Source organism: Lynx canadensis, chromosome E1, assembly GCF_007474595.2.
Source record: "Lynx canadensis isolate LIC74 chromosome E1, mLynCan4.pri.v2, whole genome shotgun sequence".
Classification (NCBI taxonomy): Eukaryota; Metazoa; Chordata; class Mammalia; order Carnivora; family Felidae; genus Lynx; species Lynx canadensis.
This window is the reverse complement of record NC_044316.2, coordinates 38,109,381-38,132,166: the sequence shown is the minus strand read 5'-3', so window position 1 is coordinate 38,132,166 and position 22,786 is coordinate 38,109,381. Positions and strand designations below refer to the sequence as shown.

At 55.9% G+C, this 22,786-nt stretch overlaps 1 protein-coding gene across 4 annotated transcripts; it reads right to left on the bottom strand.

The window, feature by feature from the left end:
* Positions 1 to 1,373: 1,373 nt before the first annotated feature.
* Positions 1,374 to 22,732, bottom strand: STARD3 (StAR related lipid transfer domain containing 3). 4 transcript variants are annotated; one of them, XM_030295158.1, is made up of 15 exons: positions 22,627 to 22,731; positions 10,722 to 10,994; positions 7,854 to 7,931; positions 7,390 to 7,467; positions 7,216 to 7,269; positions 6,704 to 6,821; positions 6,397 to 6,495; positions 6,123 to 6,175; positions 5,682 to 5,774; positions 4,965 to 5,027; positions 4,705 to 4,800; positions 4,025 to 4,104; positions 3,825 to 3,929; positions 2,611 to 2,704; positions 1,374 to 2,151 (listed from the first exon to the last, which is right to left on the bottom strand). In XM_030295158.1, exons 2-15 carry the CDS (start codon positions 10,941 to 10,943, stop codon positions 2,047 to 2,049), a joined length of 1,338 nt encoding a protein of 445 aa, XP_030151018.1. In that variant the 5' UTR covers positions 10,944 to 10,994; positions 22,627 to 22,731; the 3' UTR covers positions 1,374 to 2,046. The 4 variants fall into 4 exon arrangements, with proteins under 4 accessions (XP_030151018.1, XP_030151020.1, XP_030151017.1 ...); XM_030295160.1 differs by lacking the exon at positions 7,854 to 7,931; XM_030295157.1 differs by lacking the exon at positions 1,374 to 2,151 and having other exon boundaries at positions 2,617 to 3,425; positions 22,627 to 22,732.
* Positions 22,733 to 22,786: the final 54 nt, after the last annotated feature.

Here is a 22,786-nt window from a genome sequence, read left to right as displayed (position 1 = left end):
CATAGCCCCTGGCCATGCCCCTTGACAGGGACAGTGCAACCACATCCTCAGGTGTCTGCACCCAGAGCCCTGGTCCCCAACTGCCACCACCACACTGGCAGGAAATTACTTGGTTAATTCCATACCTGGGACCCTGGGCATGAACCTTTGCCAGAGGTTTTCCTTTCTCGTGGCCAGTGGTCAGAGAAGTGGTTTCCCAAGTCAGGCCAGTCAGGTCATAAAGAGCAGATGTGGGTGGCCGCCCCTATCACCAACACCCCCAAGCAGGTGAGATGGGAATTCAGGGGCTCTGATGAGTGGTACAATCAGATCTGGCTCTAACTCCAACTCAGCCATAAACAGGCTAAGCATGGGGCAGTCCCTGCCCCTCTCTGGGCCTCGTTCTCTGGTCTCAACAGCCTGACCAGTTCTATGCCATCTGGGAGGGGCCTGGCTCTCCTTCAAGGCGAGCTGGATGGCTGCTGGGGAAGCCGAGCACCCAAGGGGAGCAACTCACGGTGCAGGAATACATGTTGCACGGAGTGGGAGTGAGGAATGAGGGCATCACTGAGTGGACACAGCAAAGGGCACGGGAAGAGGCCACACAGGAGCAGAGGGCCTTGCCGGAACAGCACAGCGCCCAGCAGCTGGAGAGGCCCATGGGCACCCACCTGGGGCAGAACTGCGCACTCCTGATTACCAAAGCAGCAGGCCTGATTCTCGTTTTCTTCTAATGACAGCCCCATGATCTAATGAGTCTCATTTTTACAAAGCAGGAAATGGAGGCTCAGAGAGGTAGATTTACCCAGGGTCACACACCTAACAAGGCCCAAGATAGTACCCTTCTGGCCGTATGCTAGTTGCCCCATGGGAAGCCTGCGGGCAGGGAGGGAGGAAGGAGGGCAGGTGTGGCAGTGGCCCCTGTTAGCCCCCCCGCCCCCCCACCCTCGGAGCTGACTCTATGCTGCCCCTAGTGAGTGCGCTGGGAGCGGAAAAGGTAGGTGAGTGCAGCAAGAGAGACCCAGGGAGACCTGAGATGCCTCGTTGACCCAGGAGCCCGGGCCCCACCCCAGGCCGGCTGCGGGACCCCAAGGACAGTCAAGGCCTGCCATGCTTGCTGCTGGGGTCTCTCCTACCTCCCCCCAGATCCTGGGCAGGAGATTTTCCCCTGACTTTCCCTCAGAGGAGGCCTGGCTGGGGGGGGGGGGGGGGGGGAGGGGGGCATTTTTCTCTGACCAATCATCTGTCCAGCTGGACCGGTCAGGAAAAGTGGGGGTGTTCAGGAACTGAGTCCCCATTGGCTCCATACTCCCTCTGGTTCTGCAAGGGTGTGAGAGGGTGTTGTCCACAGTGCTGCACTTCTCTTCCTTCAAGAGGCCAGGCAGGAGGGGCTGCTTTTTCTTTTCTTTTTTTTTTTTTTTTTTGAGTTTGTTTTTAATAATTGGCTCAAATTACAAAGGTCCCCAAGGAACCCTGGGGGAGGGAGAGAAACTGGGAGTGGCAGAAGTTCACTGCCAGCACCCACCCCCCTACCTGCCACCCGCTCCCCAACAAGTGCATATGGAAAAAGGTCCCAGACCCTTTAAATAATCCTAAAAAACCGTGGTGAGAAAGCAGGCAGATGAAGGGGCTCCTGCACCTTAACACTGGCGCCAAGGCCCGCCCTGACCTCTGTCCTGCTCAGGGCCGTGGCCCTCCCCCATCAAGTCTGAGGCTCCCATTCCAGATCCTGCCCCTGGCTAGGTAGGGGAGCGCAGGTATCTTCCTCCAGGAGGCAGGGACAGTCACTGTGTAAACATCAGCGGGACAGACCCCACTCGCCTCAGCAGCAGGGCCCTGGAGTCCAGATGCTTGACCTCACAACCTGCTCACAGCCATGGCTCCCAGGTCCAGTGAAGCACGGTGGAGGGTGGTAGCTTGGGGCCAAGGTGCTGCCACAGGAGGAAACCTCTTCCCGCTGCTTGAGGCCAGGTCTTCTGTGGGCAGCGGGAAGCTCCACTGGCCCCCTCTCTGGCTCTGAAGGCTGTGGTGACAGGACCCTGGCCTGCAGGGTGGCGAGGGGCATGGTTACCCCCGGGCGCCCAGCTCTCCGATGCGCTGCCGCAGGTGAAAGGCAAATTCAAACATGGTGGCTGCGAGGCTCTGGTGGATGAGGTACCGGGGCAGGCGGCCCTGCGGGGAGGTGGGAAAAAGTTCCAGGATGGCCTGTCCGCAGCAGGGGCTCCCCTCTCAACAACATGCACCAGTGGGGGGGGGGGGTGGTTGGAGGGGTACCCTGGGCCAGAGCAGCAGGTGCAGGTGCAGCTCTGGAACACAGCCTAAGCCACCCTCTACCCCTCACCCCCGGCAGGAAGAACGCGCTGTGCCGGGTCCTGGCACCAACCACACAAACAGACCTAGGAGGGGCTGGCTTGGCAGGCAGCCACTGCTCCTTGGGGCCTCCGGAGTCAGAGGTAAGGGGAGGTACAGGCCCTCCAGCGACTCAGGACAAGACCATCTTGATCCTGCCCCAAATTTTAGCTTAAGGAGGAAGTGTAGGTGAGGCCTTGAGCAGGATGGGAGACCCCAACGTCCCCCACCAAAGTCCCCGCTACTGTACCCTAGCCAGCCTTGCGGCCTCAGCAACCCCACCTTGAGATCTGTATTAAGGATCCAGATGAAGGTGCAGACTCGGGGGTTACTGGCCGACTTGAGCACGATGAAGCCCCCAGGACCATTCTCTCCCCTAAGAGAAAAGCACCATTGGGGGGGGAACCTTGGAGCCAGGCAAGGCCTCTGACCCCACTCCACACTCCATTCCTGGCCCATCCTGGACTGGGGTGAAAGAGGGAAGGAGGCTACTGGTCTAGCAACTGCCACTCTGCCTGAGCAGGGCCCAGAACGGGTGTCCCAGAGGCTACAGAATACAGCCCTCTACCCCACCAGGTGACACTCGAATCCTCCTGCAGCGCGCCGATGTTGTGCACCCCCAGTGGCAGTGGTCATTTTCTCTGTCCAGGGATTCTCGGTCAGCTCCGGCTGTGAGGGGTGGGCTGTGCTCGCATTTCTCACCCCTGCCCAACTCAGGGAGCAATGCGGTGGTGTCAGGAGGGGGCGCTCTGGGAGGGGGTGCCCTCCCTGGCAGTGGGCAGGGCATGTCCTGTCACCAGTCACTTCCCTCACAGCTCCACTGAGAACTCCCAAGCTCACTCCGCGTACAAGGAAGTCAGCACCCAGAGAGGAAATAAGCCTGTTCATCACCCAGGAGTCTGGTGTGCCAAACCTCATACTCCACCAACAGTGCTCTCTGTGGAAGCCCAGGAAGGATGGGGAGAGTGGAGAATCGGGGAGGAGGCCACCTGCAGCACTGGGGTCTAAGGATAGACAGCAGGAGAACTGGAGGATGCCTTGGAACAGGCAGCAGGAAGACTGAAACTCCTCTTCCTCTGGGGGCACTTCCGAGCACTCTGGGGACCGGCAAGGCAGCGGGGACCAACTCTACTCAGGTAGGAAGGTCAAGCTCCAGAACACAGAACCTTCTGCTCAGGTCACCTGGACCGGCGCGACCTCATGGCTCCCAGCTCCCTTCCCCCGGAATGGTCCCTATCCCTGGAGCTGCCCTCCGGCCTGGGTGGTGTACTTCCAGCCATTAATCGCCCCCCCACCCCCCCCCACCCCCCGTCTCCAGGAGGCAGAGCAGATTAGCAGGACTAGGGGCTGAGTGGGGCAAAGCCCAGCAGGACAGGGGACAGGAAGGCGGCCTCAGCAGGAGAAAGCACCCAGCTGTACACACTGTACCCTCCCCTGTCCTCACAGTCACCAGGGGAGGGGCCAGCTGGGGTGACCCTGGGCAAGGCAAGGCTCACCTGACATATTTGTGTGTAGGGGGCTTGGCGCAGTGGGTAGTGGCGATGCCTGACGACAGGTATCGGTCTCTGCGCCGCTCGATGCGCCGCACGTTCACGAAGTCCCTGGGGAGCAGGAGTGTTAGACTGGAAGCAGGGAGCCAAGCCCAAGATCCAAGGGCAAGAGGTCTGCCTTAGAGGAGGGGCTTGGTGGTGCTCACCTCGGGGAGACCACCCCGCCCGCGGCCCCCGAAGAGACATCGTAGGAGATGAGGGTGTTGTCCTCTACTCGCTGCAGGATCTAAAGGCCGTGAGGGGAGATGTGAAGTATGGCCCAGCCCAGGAAAATCCCAGTACCTCAGGGAACCCCCACACCAGCCTCCTCTCTGCCCAGGCCCTTTACGGAGAGCCACTTCCAGGCCTTGGGCTGGGCTTTCTCTGCATGCTCCCTCTCCATCTTCCTGACCCTCACTAGGAGGCACTGTTACCATCATACCCATTTTATTTAAAAAAAAAAATTTTTTTTTCAACGTTTATTTATTTTTGGGACAGAGAGAGACAGAGCATGAACGGGGGAGGGGCAGAGAGAGAGGGAGACACAGAATCGGAAGCAGGCTCCAGGCTCTGAGCCATCAGCCCAGAGCCCGACGCAGGGCTCGAACTCACGGACCGCGAGATCGTGACCTGGCTGAAGTCGGACGCTTAACCGACTGTGCCACCCAGGCACCCCTCATACCCATTTTAAAGACCAGGAAGCTGAGGCACAGAGCAGTTCACGACATGACCCAGGTCCCCTGGGGTAACTGGTCGTGCTGGGGTATGACTGCACCCTAATCTGCCGTGTTGCTCTGCCTCTGCCCTGAGAGGTAGCCAGGCCAGGCCCCCCGGTTCTTCGGCTCACCTGGCAGGCAGTCACCGTCTTGTTCCACAGCACCATCCTCTCGGGCTGCAGGATCACCTCCTGGTACACCAGCTCCGCCGGGCAGGGCAGGAAGGTCTGGGGCAGGGCGGGCAGAGGGCTGGGTGGCGCCAGATGTGCTTGGACACATCAGCCCCTCCCTCTTGGTGGGGAGAAACCTGCCAGAAGGCAGGAAGCCCCTTCCTGAAGTCTTAGAGCAGGAGGCTCCAGGACACTCCAGCACACCTGCTTCCCTCACTCACCTTCAGGATGAATGTCTTCCCATGAAAGGGAACCTCAATGGTATACACAGTGTCCCCATATTCCTGTGGGAGTGACAGAAGCGTGACAGGGAGGTGGGTAGAGGGCATGGGGGAGGGCACGGGGGGGTGGGCTACCGGCAAAAGAATGGGCGACAGGGCAGGTTTTTAACAGCTTAGGGTAGAAAACTCCGGGAGTTTGGGGATATTCAAGTAGCCACTAAAAACAGTGGTTCTGACAAATGTCCAGCAACGAGCAGAGTAAGGCTTTTGATATCAGGTTAAAGGACAGAAGCACAGCTACAGCCGTGTCTCCAGGCTGGCCAGGGCTGTTGAGAGGGACTGGCCAGAGAGAGGGACGGGGACGTGTCCCCCTTTTTCCAAGCTCCCTGCCATCTCTTTAGATAATGTTGTTTTGATCATGAAACAAAACACCAGACATAGGGCAGAAGCCTGGCTTCCCCTTCAAAGCCAGAGCTGAGTGAGGAGAGCAGCAGGGAGCTGAGGATGGGCGTGGGGCCACGAGCAGGGGGAGGGGGCAGTGGAAACATCCAACTCAGCCCAACCTCCTGCCAGGTGGTGACCCCAGGGCCCAGCCCCCACTCCTGATGCAGGAATACGGTTCCAAACTGTGCAATTCTGAGGGCTTCTCAGGCCTCAGAAAAGCAAGCAAAACTCTCAACACACATGAGCAGGTTAGGTGGGAGAGAAGTTTCTTACATTGTTCTTCTCAAACTTCCAGTTCTCCTCCTGGGCCAAGATCTGGTCCACCACCGCCATGGCCTCCTTGCCCTGATGGATGTACTCCCGTTCCTGGCCAGGGATGAAAGGCATGGAGGGGTCAGCCTGAGGCCCATACCCTACCTTGTTCGTGGCCAGTTCTTTCTCTAGATACTCCACACACATGGAGTCTGGGTGGTCTCTCAGGCCCTGTGGGGTCCCCCAGGTGCTGTGGCTGCTCGCCTCCGGGCCCCAGGTATGAGGCAGACCGGTGGGCCTGACTGATGGTGAGCCAGACACGCAGGTGCACGACGACTGGCATTCGGGCTGCCTGAGGTCCGTGCTCTGCTGGGAAGGCCCTGCCCACCCTGGCTGAGCCCAGCACTGGCCCTTCTCCGAGGTGCCCACTCCAAAGGTCAGGCGAGGTGGGCAGCCAAATACCTGGGCAGAGAAGATTTTCTTCCCAAGGTCTTCATCTGATTCATTGTCAGACCCTGCAGAAAACAAGCACAGAGACATTAAGGTGTGGGGACAGACTGTGGGGACATAGTGGGGTTCGGGCATAAGTGCAACGTTGCGGGGAGGACAGAAGTATGTGTAGAAGAAGGTTGCTCACTTTCCCCAGAGAGCCAACAGAAGGAACAGAAGGAACCCAGCCAACCCACTCCTCATAAAGACCCTCCCTGAAGGCAGTTCCCCGTCCACCAGCCCTCACCTGCAAAGGATTCTGGGGGTGAATAGAACTGGCCCTCGGATAGAGCGCCAGAGAAGAGCAGGGGTCCTCGGGCGACAGCGGCCTGGGCAGCAAGATACCCTGGGGGAGCAGACACAGGCAGCCATTGTCCCAAAACAAGGGCAGTCATGCCTTAGCAGCCTGGGGTCCCCCCAACTCCAAGCTCATCTTTAGGCTCTTGGAGGCTGTTCAGAGCTGGCAAGATAGCTCAGAACTGGCTCTCATGCCTGAAAGTCTCCTCTCTTAGGGCTATGATGACCCTCACTGCACCCCTTCCCCCAGCACTCACATCGCTCCTCCTCAGCCTCCTGTGGTAGGACTTTGAAGTCAAGGAACCAGGTCTCCAACCAGGCAAGGACAAAGGAGACGATAGGGAGCAGGTAGCCGAATGCCCCTTTGCTGAGCAGCTGTGGAAGGACGGGGCTGAGCTCCACGGTAGGGGGGTCGCCCAAAGCCCAGAGTCCCCTCTTGGGGCTAGTAACTCTGGCATACACCCCATTCCTGGACCAGCTGCTTGGGGACCTCTGCGGCACACACCTCTGAGACAGATTAATGAATTCTGCAGCAGGATAAACTGAGGTTAGGCTGGCAGAAGGACTTTTTGTTCTTGGGGTTGTAGAGGGGCAGGTGGAAGAAGCCAGTGATGAGGATTCCTTGGAACTATCAAAGGACAGGATTCCCCCTCACCCCACCCTGACAACAGAGACAGACACCCAAAATCAGAGAAAGGGTCCCTTCTTAGGAGAAGCCCATCCCCCAGGCTAGAAACCCACCAGACCAGCCAGACCCTGAGCCACTAACCTCAGAGAGGATGACCTTGACAATGAGGAATGCACTGGACACCAGTGTGGTGACCTGCCCAGGGGAGGAAGGAGGGAGAGAGGGCAAACAGGCTGGGGGGTGAGTCCTCCTCCACACCATCCCTTGCACCAGCCCCACCAGAGCCTGAAAGCTATGGGGAAAGTGGCGTCTTACCGCAATCACCCACCAGTGCCGGAGCCTCAGCACAGCATAGCCCAGGAGCAGTCCCGAGAAGCGGAAGAAGGCCAGAACCTGGTTGGAGGGGGGGGTGGGGAGGGGGGCAGGACACAAGCCATCACAGGCAAGCCACTGCCCTTCCCCCTGCCCAAGGCTGACCTCCCCCAGGTTCCCTCTACATGGGCATGCATGCCGTGGCAGAGAATGGTTGAGTCAGTGTTTCTCTGGGGAGGACTTGGATGTGACCTTCTTAGACAGGGGTCTACTCTTCCCCTTTACGCTTGGGGCTCTCTGAAGGGAGAGCCTTGTTTAGGAACTTTCTGAATATTGAGAGCTCCCTGAGGATGGGAGCCAAGTCTCCTTGCTCAGATTAGGGTATGTGTTGCAGAGAGAAGAGAAGCCAGCCAGGGGGTCCTGTCCCTGTGTCATCTCTGCCCCCAGGACCCCCTAAGTCCACTCACAAAGATGTCAAAGAAGGAAGTTTTAAAGTTGTAGTGGATGATCTCCTGCTCCAGGTTCTTCTGGATGCCTGTGTTGGTCTGGAAGAGGGAGATATGAACAGCTCTACAGGCAGAAACAAGTCCCCAGGGGTGCCCTCACCTCTGAGGATGGGGAGGAGACAGGGGGAGTGTGGAACCTGGAGATGCTGAGCCACTGCCCAAGGAGGGCCCCGAAACACCAAGGGAGCTCAGCCAAACTAACATCATTCATTCCGCCAAGCACCAGGCAACCTAGACAGGCAGGGCCTGGCTCCAGCAATGACATTCGAGGGCACAGTGCGCAGGGAGGGGGAGTCTTGGAGGCTCCAGGGCTGTGTAGGGGAGGCTACAGGCCCTGTGCAGGCAGGTAGGGCTGGTAGACTGGGCACTGGGAGCCTGCCTCTCACAGAATCTCATCTCCCTCTCACCACTATGGGGCTCCATCTTCCCAGGCAACCATCCATCTGGGGCGGTGGGGAACGGGGGTGAGCAGCGGTGTCAGACGGAGCCCCAGGTGGCAAATCAACTGATTAGGTTTGTGCTTAATGGGCAAAATCCATCATGGTGCTGGAGAGGATGCCCAGCAACGGAGACGGGAGTGAGCAGACTTGTCCTCACCCCTGTCCCTGCCCTAGTCACCGACACATTTTCAAGGGGAATCCTGATACTTTGGCTGGGGAGGGAGAGGATGTGGATGGACACTGAGAGCCAGACCACAGCCCGACTTCTCAGGAGGAATGGAGTGCCAGCCCCCTGGAGGACAGAGGACAGAAGGGGACTCCGGGGAGTGGAACCCAAGAGCCTGGAAGGTGAAAACCCTTCATGACCACCTAGACTGGAGTTCCTAATCTCTGGCAGATGATCCAAATTGAAGTAGGGAGGCTTATTAAAGATACAGATGTTCAGGCCACTGAATCTCAGATTTAGCTGAGCATCTGGAATTTTCATACAGTTCCCAGGTGACTCTGATGCTTAGAGCAGGAGCCAGTAGTCTGGGCAGCCGCCTCAATAACACTTGAAGGCCCCTACACGTCTCCACCATGTGCCTCTACCTCAAGACCACCCTGAGCCTCATGGAGTCTCACACACCACCCCTCACACCTGACACGCCACCCAACCCCACCCCAGCTTGGTCTTCCTCTTCCTCTTCCTCCTCAGACTGCTCCCTCTTGGGCCCCATAGCCCCTCTGACCCCTAACAGTCGCCGTCCCTCACAGCTCTCCCTCTGCCTGGGCACGCGCAGAAGCTGAGGGCATCCTGACTCGGGGGACCTGAGTTCCAGCCCCTGCCAGTCTCTGGCTACGAGACCTCGCATGGGTGTTGCAACCCTCCTGGGGTCCTTACATCCAACACGCAACACCCAGTCTGTTAGAAAACTAAAAATATATATGCTCTAAACCAGGAAAATAAAACTACAAAACTGAAAATTATCCCATTTTTAAATAAGTGTCTACCAAGTGAAACATTATGGCTAACTCCACTAATGGTTACAGTCCAGCATTCTGAACTTTTCATTATGTTTGAAAACAATTTTGAGATTAGATTTTTTTCTTGTTCTGCAAGAATTCCCAAGTATGTATAATGACTGCTGAGCTATTATAGTCAGTACATCTAGGTGATTTCAAAAGTAAAATTACAAAAAGTTTTTTGGCTGTTTTCCGGAAAAAAAAAAATATTTTGAATGAAGGCTGTGGGTCAATTTTAGTGCTTGCTTTGATGCTGGATGGGACCTTCAAAAAGAAGAATGCCTAAGACCTCAGAAGCTCTTCAAATGGCTCTGGACCTTGCTGGCCTCTGCTTTTTCACTGGCAGGATGGTCCTTAAGGTCCCCCAGGGCTCAATCTTGTTGAAGGTGCCAGTTCATCTCTGTGCACAAAGGACAGTCACCCTCAGAGCCCTCCACCTCCACACGCCCAGAATCAAATTTGTCCTCTCCACCCCTAAACCAGCCCCTTCCCCAAACTCCTCACTTCTATCAAAGTCATCCTTTTTCTGTCACTGAGCCTGAGACCTGGAGAAAGGGCGCCTGCCATCCTGACCTCTGACCCATTCTGCAGAAGGAAAACAAGGGAAGGCTCAGAGAGGCGGAGTCCCCTGCTGAGGTCCCACAGTGAATACAGAGGAGGAGCCAGGACTGACTGAGCCTGGGATGCTTTGCTCCCACAGCTCCTGCCTCTGTGGTTGGGGCCTGCTCTACCCTGTTGGTGCCTGGAGATCAGGTCCCACAAAGCTGGCCAAGCACTGCCCAGGGGGAGGAGGGTAAGGACCCGGCACTGAGAGGAAGCTCCATCTCCAGGCTGCTAAGTGGCATCTCACCAGCCAGGAGAGGCCAAACTGGGGGGCACCGGAGGAGTGTCCAAAATGGAGAAAGAGCTAGGAACCATTGAGAACTGGGAGTTTTTACTGGTTTGCTCCCCCACCGTACCCCCTGCCTTCAGCACAGTGCCTAGGATACAACAGGGCTTTGAAAAATGTTTGTTGAATGAATGAATGAATGGAGCAAGAGAGCAACATAGCGCAAAAAAAAGACAAAGGTTTCAATAGTCCAACCAGAGTCCACTGGGCTGTCTCCTCCTTTCTCAAGAGTGTCCACTAGAGGGCAGGTTGGCACAGAGGTCGAGAGTGTGAACTCTGCAGCCTGAGGGTCTGGGTTCAAACGCTGCCTTCCTTCGCATACTTGCCGAGAGAGCCTAGACAAATGACTCAAGCCCTCTGAGCTCCCAGCTATTCTGATCTTCCTGTTCTTCATCTTACCTGGAAATCTGTCCTGCCAGAGAGGCAACCCTCCCAGACAGCTGGTGCAGCAGCTAAGGCCCGGATGACCCCCGCCCCAGCCTTGGCCCCACTCACGTTCAGTTCAATGATCCAGAGCAGGGAGATGAAGAGCAGGTCGAAGGTGACAAAGAGACAGAAGGTGCGGCGGACATCAGAGATGGCTCGGCGCTTCTCTGGAGGTGGGGGGAGGAAGTGGGAGGAGAGGCCCTGGGAGTGGGACAGTGATGAGCTGAGGGAGGCCACGGCCGGCAGGCTGCGCTCCAAGTCACGGGCCAGCTCCCCAGACAGTCTGTTCATCCTGGTGGGCCCCCACCTCAAGGTGGGGAAGGCGGGGCCTCAGCTGCAAGGCTGGGGAGAAGCAGGGCAGCTGGGTCAGGTCACGCGTGTCTCGTGTCGGGGGCGTGGAGGTCCCATTAACCTCCTTCATCCCTTCACACACAGCCCCAGGGACCCTGTTTGCTCCCAAACACATCTGCCCCCTCTCACATCTCAACGTCCTAGCAGCCCAAGGCCCTCCCAGCCCAAATTCTCTCCTGCAGCCCCACTTCTGGGCTGGAGGGGTTTGAGCATCCCTCTCTCTCGGCCCTCCTCACCAACCCCCGGTAAAGCCCAGCGGCCCCACGGTTCACCCTTGGAGGGCTCTGGGGTCCTCCCCGCTGCTTGAGGGCACAGCCAGCTCCTGCCAAGCCCAGCCCTGTGGTTCAGCCTCCGGTCCTGTCAACAGCCTCTCGGCCTGCCCCCACCCCCAGGAGAAGAGGGCCCCAAGCTCTGTTCTTTGTTTGCCAAGCACAAAGCCACATTCCCTCCCAGCAGCCAGCCCTACCCTCCCACCCCCTAATCCATGGCAACTGGGAGGGACTTCCTAGAGCAGTGTCTCCGTCTCCGAGTGCTCTGCACTGGGACAGCGGGTATGGAGAAAGGACATCTTGGTCCCTTCTCTCTAGCTCCACCCCACCACCCCCATGTCAGGCCCAACACCATCCTCTGGCCTGGCCATTACAACTAGCCTAGCGGGCGAGTCTCCAGGCTGCCTCTCTCACCCTGTAACAACACTTCTTGCACAGCCAGAGAAAGGCTTTCCAAACACTGATCACACCCTGCCATTCCCCGAGCCCTCCAGTCCAGGCCCTGCCAGCTCTTCCAATGGCTCCTCGCACAAGGCAGGCAGGGCTCACCCCCAGCGCCACCCTGGCCTTCTTTTAGGTCCCTCAATGTGGCAGCCTGGTCCTGCCTGGGGCCTTGGACCTAGCTCTCCCTTCCCCAGTCCTTCCAAGAAGCAGCTCAAAAGACCTCTCCTCAGAGCCCGCACCCTCCTGCCCCCAGTCATAGTGTCTTGTCCTGTTATGGGGCTTCACATTCTTCCCTCCGTGAACTCGTCACTACCCAAAATGGTCTTATTGTTTTACAAACCCTACAGGTACGGGGCTTTCACCTGACTGGTAATTGCTGTCTCCTGGCGCCTAGCACGATGCCTGGCACCTAGTGGATGCTGGACTGGCTGCTGAACAAACGGGGGCTCCAGGGGGTCTCCTGGTCCTCAGCTCCATGCTACGCAGCAGAGAAATGGGGCAAATCCTGAAGAGGGGAAGAACCAGCCACTGCCCGAGGCTAGGCCAGGGCTCCACTGCCTACAGAACACTGTGCCCTCGGTTGTGTTTCATGCCCACACGGGGCAGGATGGGTCCTTCCACATTACAGGTAAGGCAGCCAAGACTGAAGGGTGAATGGACCCACCCCTTACCTGTCTGTGCGACCATGGAGTGGAAATTCTTATGAATGCTAGAGGCAGAGGGCCTCAGAGCACTCCCTCCCTGCCACACGGCCCCCAGACCCAAGGTCTCTACTCCACCAACGTGCTGGCAAGGAGCCTGAAGAGGTCCTGTTGCCGGGGCAGGGCGCACAGCATGGTCGGTGCCTTACACTTCTGTTGCTCCATCAGAGTCTCCCTGAATCTTCTCTCATGCCAGCACCAGGGGGCAGGTTTGGGGGCCAGCGAGAGGGGAACCCTAGATATTGGTCTCTGATCCTGGGACGGCAAGATCTAACCGGTCTCCCCCCTAATCTGTTATCATTTCATACCTTTGTTATGTCTACTACTGGCCGGGGCCCTCAATCTATCAGGTCCCAAACAAGCTCCCCATTTGCGACAGGGAGGAGACTCTGACCAAGCCAGTTTGTCCATCCCTCTGCCTCTGTGCAAGCCCCAATGGACAGGAGCTGACTGTTCTTAGCAGAGGCACCTGGCCCAAGGCCACCCCTAATACCACACTACTGGGGTTGCCGTGCCCAGCTCATCTGGTACTGAAGGAAAGCTGGGCCTAGCTCTGGCAGGACGCAGTAAGAGAGGGATGTGACAGGCCGCCGGCAATGACACCTATCCCCAACATCCATCCACCGGACCTGGTGCCAGACTGAATGCTCAGCGCATCTCTCACCATGACAGGGCCGCAGCTCCAGGGCAGGTGACATTTCCTGGTGTCTAACAGCCCTCTTGTCTGCTGCCAGACCTGTCTCCATCTCTCTTCCTCCTTCCTTCCTGTCTCTCTCATAAACTACTTTTCTGTCTTTGTGTCTCTGTGCCAGCCCCCATCTCCCCACTTCATGTCTATCTTTCTGGGTCTTCCTAAGTCTCTCCCCTCTGTCTCTCTCCACCACCATCACCTCAGTCTCCCTTGAAAGTCTCCCTTTCCGCCTGTGTGTGTGTGTGTGTGTGTGTGTCTCGTCTTCCCTATCTGCTCCTCTCCCTCTTCTTGAGTCACTGCAGGGTGCTGTGGCTTCCCTATTCCCAGCTGCTCCTGAGTCTGTCTGGCATCCCCCCGGCTTTCTCCCTCCCTCCCTGGGGACAGGACTCGGGTGGTGGCAGCGTGGTGTGAGATGCCACTGGAGCGGCAACAGCACCGACACTCACACATGCAGACATCCTTGTTGAAGCAAGAGACACAGATGGGGGAGAGCACAGGTGTTGGGGGAGGCCGGAAGAGCTGCAGACACAGGGGAGTGTGGGAGCCACGCACGGGGCCTCTGAAGCAGGGCTGGGGGCAGCCGGCCAAGAGGCAGAGACAGGGGGCTTCTACATCACCCTCCCCTACGAAAGCTGCTCAGAGTCCAAAGTAGAGTAGAAGGAGCACCAGTCGGGAATGAAGACCTGAGCCCCACTCTTGGGACAGCCACTGACCCCGAGTAACTGAGCAAGTCCTCACAAGCCCCTGCTGCGTTACCTGGGGGAAAAAGTCAGTGATTTTTTTAAACCCCCTTCTTCAAGTAAGAGAAACTTAAGAAAAAAAGAAAGAAGAAAAGAAAACCCTACTTGGAACCTTAATAAACAAGAAAGATAAAAACAGACTGTTACAGGTCCTGCCACAGAAGGTGCCACAGACAGCCTCACTTGGCAGCCTTTCCTGGGTCACCCTGGAGGCACCTCCTTGGGCGCAGTTTGAAAACCGCCCACTCAGATGACTTCAAAAGATCTTTGAGCTCCGTCAGACTGCCTGCCAGTCCAAGAGGTGAAAACCATCTTGGCCTGGAACTGCCCTTAACGGTCCCCAAAGCACTGTTCTCTGCCCCCCTGGCCCTGCGGGTGGAAGGTGGCAGCGGCGAGCGGAACAGTGAGGCCTGGCCTCCCCCACACCGCCGTGCCCACCGTCCTGATGAGGGGGAGGCAGGAATGAGTGCTGTGGGCCAGAGACAGCACGGCTGCCGCCCAGGCCCATGGGAGCAGCAGCCCCTGCCGAGCCCAGCCTCCACGGTCACCTCTGCTGTCCTTGCTCCCTGCCCCGCCCACGTGCCTGCACAGGTGTCTGGAGTGGAGCGGCACGTTATGGCGTGAAGAAGTCCGTCCGGGACGGACAGAGCAGACTTGACACTCACCCATTGTGTGTTTTAGGGGAAGCGGAGCTGCTAAGGCTTGGGCACGGGGGCAAGGAAATGGGAGGCTTCATCATCCCCGGTAAGGGAAGGAGGGGTGAGGGGAAGAGGCAGGCCACTGGGCACAGTGGATTACTCCAGTTCTTGCAGCTCCTGAGGCAAAGGGGAGGGGCAGGCACGGCCCCCAGGGCCTGCCAGGCCTTCTCTTACCCTAGGAAATGCCAGTATTGGCCAGACTGAACGAGGAGCTTTTGGGTAGGGTCCCAGACTCAGGACAGACAATGGCAGGCAGCTGACATCATGGAAAGAAAGCTGGACCCTGAGGTCAGGGTTCAAATCTCAGTCTGCCTTTAGAAGCTGTGCAACCTGGAGCAAATGTAACCGTCCTGACACTCCGTTTCTTCAGCTGCGTTAAATAAAGGCAATGTTAATATATTTAATGCCTTAGAACTATATCCTAAAATGATTCAAATGGTAGATTTTATGTTATGTATATTTTACCACAATAAAAAAAAGCAACGATAATTACTACCTAGTTCTAGGGCTGGCATTTCTAGAAGTGTCAGAAGTATGGTAGGTGCTTGGTCAGTGGTGGCTGAGACGGAACAAGTAGCTGGCAAGGTTGTTCAGGTAAGAGGAAAAGTGGGGGGGGGAGGGTGCTTATACACTACAGCGACATGTAATGAAATCACCCAAAAGGCCTGGGTTCAATGTGAGCTCTACAAGTCCTCTCAAAGGTGACCCAGAGCAAGCTTTCTTAAGCCTAAAGTCTGGGTCCCCTACCTGTGCATAGAATGGGCCAAGTCATTCCAGCTCCAGGCAAAGGTGAACTCCCAGGCTGGGGGTGGGGGCAGGAAGCGGGGGACTGTCCTTGCTCCCTGCACAGGCTCTCTGAGGAAGTGCCAGTGGTGCCCAGTCCCCCCTGCAGTTCCAAGCTCCGTCCCTTCAGTCACCCCCAGATCCCCATTTCCATAGCTCTTAGGGGACAGAGGCACAGATGAGGTCCTTGCCAGCTCTCAGTCACAGCCCAGACCACAAGCTCCAGTCACCTCTCTGCAGCTCGAAACCCGGACTGCCTGCAGTTCCTGGCTGGCGTTTCCTGGCCAAGGCAAGTCTTCAATTTGAGCAATGCCACTTATTCACTGTACAAGCCTCAGAGGCTACATCTGGAAACTGGGGACAATGGTCTTGACCCTGGGCTATCGGGGGCATCAAAGGACACAGTGATGCACACGAAGTGCCTAGAACGGTGTCTGGCTCCACAGAGTAAATGCTCATTAGACGTTAGCCACTGCCACCACTGCCATCTGAGTTTCCTTGCCCTTTCCCAAGCCCTGACCTCCAACAGTGGCCTGGCCAAGCTGTACCAGGCCCAGTGAGAGCTTATTCCACAAAGCTATGCTCTGTGGCCCCGGGGAAGGAAGACCAAGTCTCATCTCTATCCAGAAATGACCCACATTTCTGGGCAGTGTGGCTTCTCCAAACCTTCTCTTGAGGCCGATGGGACAGTGGACACAGGCTCTCAACACCTCCCTCACCCCATATTCCTCAGGAAATATGAGCACTAGCCCCCGCTGGCCATGGAGGCTTCCCAGTGAAGTCCCTTTCTCCATACAAATCAGGAGGAATCAGTAAGGCTGAGAAAGGACTGGACTCCAAGCTTAGAGAAGTTTCAAACCCTGGATTCCTGCTTTACTACCTCAGACTTCTCTGCGCCTTAGTTTTCTCCCGTGTGAAGTGGGGATAACAACAGCACCTACTTCTTACAGGTATTAAAAGGATTACATGACTTGTTCAATGCAATGGCCTAGGACAGTGCCTGACACAGAAAGATCACTGCATAAGGATTAACTAGTATGACATCCCTGCCTCTTCTTTAGAGGAAGACACAGTCTTGAGCTCTGACAGCCTCCATGAGATGGCTTTAAGCCAGAACTGGGGCTGTTCTGGGTCAAGTTCCCCATGTAATGCCCAGGTTAGTGGAGAATCCATAGACAGGCAGGAGGCCAAGGCTCTGGGTGTGGAAGAGAGTTGCCCTAGCCTGTGTCCTGCCACTGGCCAGCCTGGGAGGGAGCTGGTTCAGGGAGGCCAGGATAGCAGATCAAACAGGACTGCAGACCGTCCTGATGAGCCAGCACATAAGAAATAAATCTGGCCTAGCACTGGCCTGTGATGGCACCCTGCAGCCACCCCTCCTTTACTCGTCACACTCCCCACCAGGAGCTGTAAAGATGAGGAGTTGGAGGAGGCAGAAGGTTGCAGAGGCCTGCCCACAGTCCCCCAGCCAGGATGGGGTAGAGCTGACCCCGGGGTCTCTGCTGGCCGGGAAGCCAGGTGTCAAAAGACCCCGAAGAACTTTATGGCCAACCAGTGAGGGCTTGTGGAGAACCCGGCACCCTCCCCTCCACATCCAAACCATCAGCAAATCCTATTGGCTCTTCCTTCAAAATCCATCCAGTATCTGCCCACTGTTCACCACTACCACTACTGTCACCCTGTCCTAACCATCACCCCTCATCTGCCACAGCTTCCTGACCACTTCCTTGTCCTCATCCCAGGTCTGTTCTCAACACAGCAGCCAGAGGGATCGTGGTAAAAGTCAGACCAGACCTCCCCAATGCCCTAAACCTTCGATGGCTTCCAGTTCACCCTGAGTAAAGGCCAAAGTCTCCATCCTGGCCTACAAGTTCCCTCTTCCCCTGGTCTATTCCCCTGAACCCTCTGGTCCAGCCACACTGGCCCCTCTCTGTTCCTTGGATACCTCAAGCATGCTCACACCCCAAAATCCTTGCACCTGCTGTCCTGTCTGAAGCTCCTCCCCTATAGCCCCCACCCTTCATCCTCTTGCCCTAATTTACTCTTCTTCACAGCGCTTATCACCCTAGACATATTCTAGGTTTACTGGTCTGGGTTCACTGCCTGTCTCCTCCCACCAGAATACAAACTGCACAAGGGCAGAAACTCTCCATACTTTGCTCAATGCTGTGTGCCCAGCACCCAGAATGGCACCAGGCTCACAGAAGATATTCAGGAAATGTGCTGAACAGCTATTTACACCTTTCCCTACAGGGGTGTGAGTACAGGTGCACAGGTACACAGTCACACCCAGCCCTAAAGGAGCAGCCCCTTCTGGTCCAGACTGTTTCTCCTGGAGCTGGACTCCACCCTCTGCTGGTGTCTCACCCCACTTAAAAGTCCAGGCACCCTCTCCACCAGCAGGCAAGGGGAACTGGCACCCTGGACACCAACTTTCAGGGAAAAGGCTGGAGGTGAGCTAAGTTCCTTGGATAGTAAAGGTCAAGAAGAAAGGATGTGCTCCCTTAGAAAGACTCCAGTCCTCCTCTCTTGCTATGGGGGTTGATCCCTGTCCCCTTCCCCTGACACTTTCCTGACCACTGGCTGCTCCCAGGACACACCATGGCCGGCAGGTCTCCCTTCCGTGTTTTCTCATTCTGGAATGACCTCACCCCTGGGCCTTCCCACCCCAGCTCTCCCTCACCCTCCAGGCTTCCCCAACCCCAGCTCTCAGGACTCTGGCTCAGTACTTTCCTTATCAAACAGCTAGACTTGAGCCTCAAAGTCATTTTTCTTGAATGCTTTAGGCCTGGGTCACAGTGTTTTGCCATGGTACATGTCTAAGAAGTTAACTGATCTGTGGGTCTGTAATGCCCACCCTGGAACAGGTGAAAGGGCATGAGTCTGGGGACTGAGCATCAGACCTGGAGTCAAAAGCCCAAGGCCATTCTTGGGGCACCTGAGTGGCTCAGTCAGTTGAGCGTCTGACCCTTGATTTCAGCTCAGGTCATGATCCCAGGGTCATTAGATCAAGTCCTGCATCGGGCTCTGTGCTGTGCATGGAGCCTGCTTAAGATTCTCTCTCCCTCTCCCTCCCTCCCTCCCTCTCTCCCTCTCTCTCTCTCTCTCTCTCGCTCTCTTTCTCTCTCTCGGGGAGCCTGAGTGGCTCAGTCAGTTGAGCGTCTGGCTTCGGCTCAAGATCTTACGGTTGACAGGTTCGAGCCCCGCATTGGGCTCTGTGCTGACAGCTGGGAGCCTAGAGCCTGCTTCGGATTCTGTGTCTCCCTCTTTCTATGCCCCTCCCCCACTCATGCTCTGTCTCTCTCTGTCTCAAAAATAAATATTAAATTTTAAAAAATGAAAAAAAAATTCTCTCTCACCTCCTCTGCGCCTCTCCCCCGCTTGCTCATGCTCTCAAGGAAAAAAAAAAAAAAAAAAGCCCAAAGCCATTCTTCATTAGGCTGTGAGCCCTTGAGTAAATCACTCAGTCTCTCTAAACCTCAGTTTCCTCATCTATAAAACAGGGATAGTATAGAAACCACTTCACAGAGGTACTGAAAGGATTAGAAATAACACACGCAAAGTGTCTATGCTTAATTAACAGCAGCTATTACTACTACTAGGAGCCATGAGACAGTGTTAGAGGCAGGGTCCTGGGGCAGGCATGTACACACGGCACTCTGCCCAGACTGAGCGTCCCATCTGTGCTGCTGGATGGAAGGATGAGCCTGGTCGCAGAGAGCTGACCCAGGATGGCACATATTAGGCTCTACTGTACTTCAGGGCTCAGTGGCCTGTGCCATCAGCCCTGGCACAGTTGGCTTATTGGCCCCCATTCTGTCCCACCACTAGAGAGTTTGCGAACTTTTCTAGAGAAGGAAGAGTTTAAGGAGAGGAAGACACAAACCAGGCTCCATTTCTCCTTTCCTTCTGGGGAAGTGGAAAGGGGAAGAGTCGAGCCAAAACAGAAACTACATTCATCACTTTACAGTGCCCCCTCCAGCCCGGACATTCTGATGGTACACTTTACTGGAAAACCTTAGCAGGCTAAGATCTACTCAGCTGTCCTGCCCCGTCCACATGCCAGGCCCTGTTGAATGTCGGGGATGCCCTGGCCTACTCAGGGGCTGGTGAGTCAGGCCCCACCACACCCTTAGTGCTACTGGATAAAACTTGGGAGCTAATGAGGTCAAGTTCTCAAGGTCAGCCTGGAAAGGGCCAGTCATCTTCCGGGAGAGATCTCAGTCCTATCAGTCCACTCAAGGGAAGGTCCCACAGGCAGAAAGGAGTTCAGCACAGACCCCTCCCAGCACCAGCTCTGACCAGACAAAAGCCAGGGTCAGTCTTTCCCTCTCCAGAAAAGGTTCACAGGGATACACAACTGGTCAGATGGGATGCCTTGCTTGTCCCCTGTCCTATAGACACGGCAGCTGCCCCTTTGGGGGCTGGGACCTGGAGGCAGCTTCTCAGAGACAGCTGTAGACCTGGAGTCAAGAGACAGTTCTTGAAGTTCCTGCTGAGTGACTTCCCCTGAGTCTCAGCCTCCTCATCTGTTAAATGGAGCCAACAGTCTCTACCACTCAATGGAACAAGTATGAGCTGCCAAATACACAGGACTTTTGGTCTCACCCACACCTCCTCCCCAGTTTGGTGTGCAAGAGCTCAGTATAATGCAGCATATGAACTGAGAACCTATAACATGCCAGATACTGTGCTAGTCCCTGGAGATGTTTAGGGGTTCTGGGTCTGGTGAGAGAGGCTAACATAAATAAAACACGGTGCCATACTGTAATCAGCACTTTCAGTGAGGAACAAACAATGGGCTGTGGGCTCTCAGAGAAGCATCTGACCCAGGTTGGAGTGGGTGAGGTTGGGAAAGCCACAAAGAGAGGAGCCATCTGACCCAGGCCTTGAAGAATCCGCATCTACCAACTACAGGCAAGGAAGATGAGCATTCCAGGTAGGCAAAGGCCCAGACTCAGGTCTAAAGCATAGGCCCAGCCCACAGGCTTTCAAGCTGACTACCCCAGGGGGCCTGCCCCAAACACCAGGCACCAGGCCTTCACACCTCTCCTGGGCATGGTCCCCACAGGCTCCTAAATCCAGGAGACACTTCTTCGTGGTCAAGCAAGAAAAGGAATCCCCAACCTCAGCAGAGGAGGCTGCCTCTGCCCTCTTGCCCACCTTAGCCCTCCCCCTGAAAGGGAGCCAGGTGCCCATTCTCTGAGTCCACCCTGGTCTCTACCTCCCTTTGGTAATTTCATCCTCTTGCTCTAAGGTCCCTCACTAATTGTCTGCTCCTCTGGGAAGCCATTCTTGGCCCTCCTCCCCATGGGTTCCCAGAGCTCTGTGTACATTTCTCTAGAATTAATGCTTGCCATGTAACAGTCATTCACTTCCCGAGTCATTTCCTGAGCAGACTAACATCAGGTCTGGGTTTTTTCCATTCTTGAATCCTCACTCAATAAATCCAGATCCTGCCCCCAATGCCCTCCACCCCAGCATTTTATTTATTGACAAAAAGCCAGGCTTTGGAGTTCTGGAACAGAATGAGAAGTAAGCCACATCAACTGTTCTCAAGCAATTTAAGAAATTAAAAATGACAACCACCGCTCTAGAATGTTCTTATATAAGCAGTAACGGTTAAGGTTTATTTATTGAGCATTCACATGCTATTTTAAGCTCTACACATAATTTCATTTAATGCTCACGGTAACTCTATGAGGTAGGCACACTGCTATCTCCATTTTACAAATTAGGAAACTGGGGCGCTTTCTTCATCCAAGTCATAAAATAGTGTCAGAACCCACAAAGTCTGATTCGAGAGTCTGCTCAACCACTGTTCTACTACGGACAGGGTGTTGTAGGGACACAGGGGGTTGGTGTTAAGTCTTGGACAGGGTAGATGGAAGGAAGTCTACCCAGAGGTGGTACTGTCTGAGCTGAGCACTGAGAAGGACAAGTAGAAGGTAGCCTGGCAGAGAAGAGAAGGGGCTTCCCAGACAGAGGGGCTGGTGTGCAAAGGCAAGGAGACACAAAATTGCAAGGTGTGGGCAGGCAGCTGCATGTTATTGGACTTTAGGGTGCACATAGGAGACTGGCAGGAAAGAGGTCAGAACCCAGAGAGCTCTGTAAATAGTGCTAGGGAATCAGCCTTTTCCCCACAGCAATGAGAAGCCAACAAAGGGTTTTAAGCAAGGAAGTAACACTATGAGACTTGTGTTTTAAAAGGATCACAAGAGTTAGTTTGGAGTCTGGGTTGCAGGCAGCCACGACTGGAGGTTGCTAGCAAGCCACTGCGGTTATCCTGGTGACAAACACATCAAGGTGGTCACAGAAGAGATGGAGGCCCAGGATCAGGTTTGAAGCATGTTCAGGAAGTTGGCCGGACTGGGTCACCCCACTGATGTGGGAATTGAGGGAGAAGAGGAACTGTAAGATAATTTCCCGTTTCTCGCTGGGATGGGATGGCAGAGGAAGAACGCGCTTGCAGGGAAGGAGACCAGTTGAAGTGAGCTCCAGCCGAAGTGGAACTGTCCAACTGGTAGCTGGATGGCCAAGTCTGGGGCGCCAAGGAGGGGCTGCGCTGAAGAAAGAAGTCGATCTGAGCGCCTGTTGGGCCTTTAGGTGGTGTAAAGCTGAAGCCATGAGAGTGGATGAGACCATCAAAATTCAGTGTATAGTGGGGGCTGGGCAGGAGAAGAGAATGTGAAACGGTACTTCTACTGTCAGAACAGTAGGAAGAAAATAAGGAGATGCTGACGCGGAGGACGCCAAAGGGGGCGGGGTGTCAATTATATCAATTAGGAACGAGTGTCACTGGTGTTATGCACCTCTAAGAACTCAAGAAAGATTCTTTAAAGGGCCCTTTTGATGTCAGTTAGGAAGTCATACACTGCCGTTTTCAAAGGAAGTTGGGGTAGACCGGATGACAGCGAGACGCATACCTGCTGGAATGTATATTTTCTTCCTCTTTCAAAGACCCTGACCCCTGCCCACATCCAACTCCTGCCCCCTAAAACCCAGATTTCGTCCCTCGCCCCTCCCTTCACAGTGGAGAACGAGGCTCGGGAGGACAATCGCGGACGCCCTCCCCGGGCGCTCTCGGGTGGGCGGGGCCGAGGAGGGTCGGCGTCGGAGCCCCCAGAACCCCGCGTGGGGCGGAGCGAGGCCGAGCAGAGGAAGGGGGCGGAACCTGGGACGCCGAGGGTGTGGGAAGGGTCGGACGGAACCAACAACGGACACTAGGCAGAGAGGTGGAATCCGCTGGCAAGACACAGCCCTCGTACCACCCGACCCCAGTGACCTCCCCCGGACCCACCTGCTCCATGTCAGCCACCGACCGTGCTCCTCCAGCCCCAGCCGCAGCCAACCCCGCAGCCCGGGCCGGGCCTCCGAGCGGAACAGGATCTCCCGGCGGCGGCGCCGCTTCCGCCGCTGAGCCCGCCCCACAGAGCGAACAGGGACGTGCGTAGACGTGC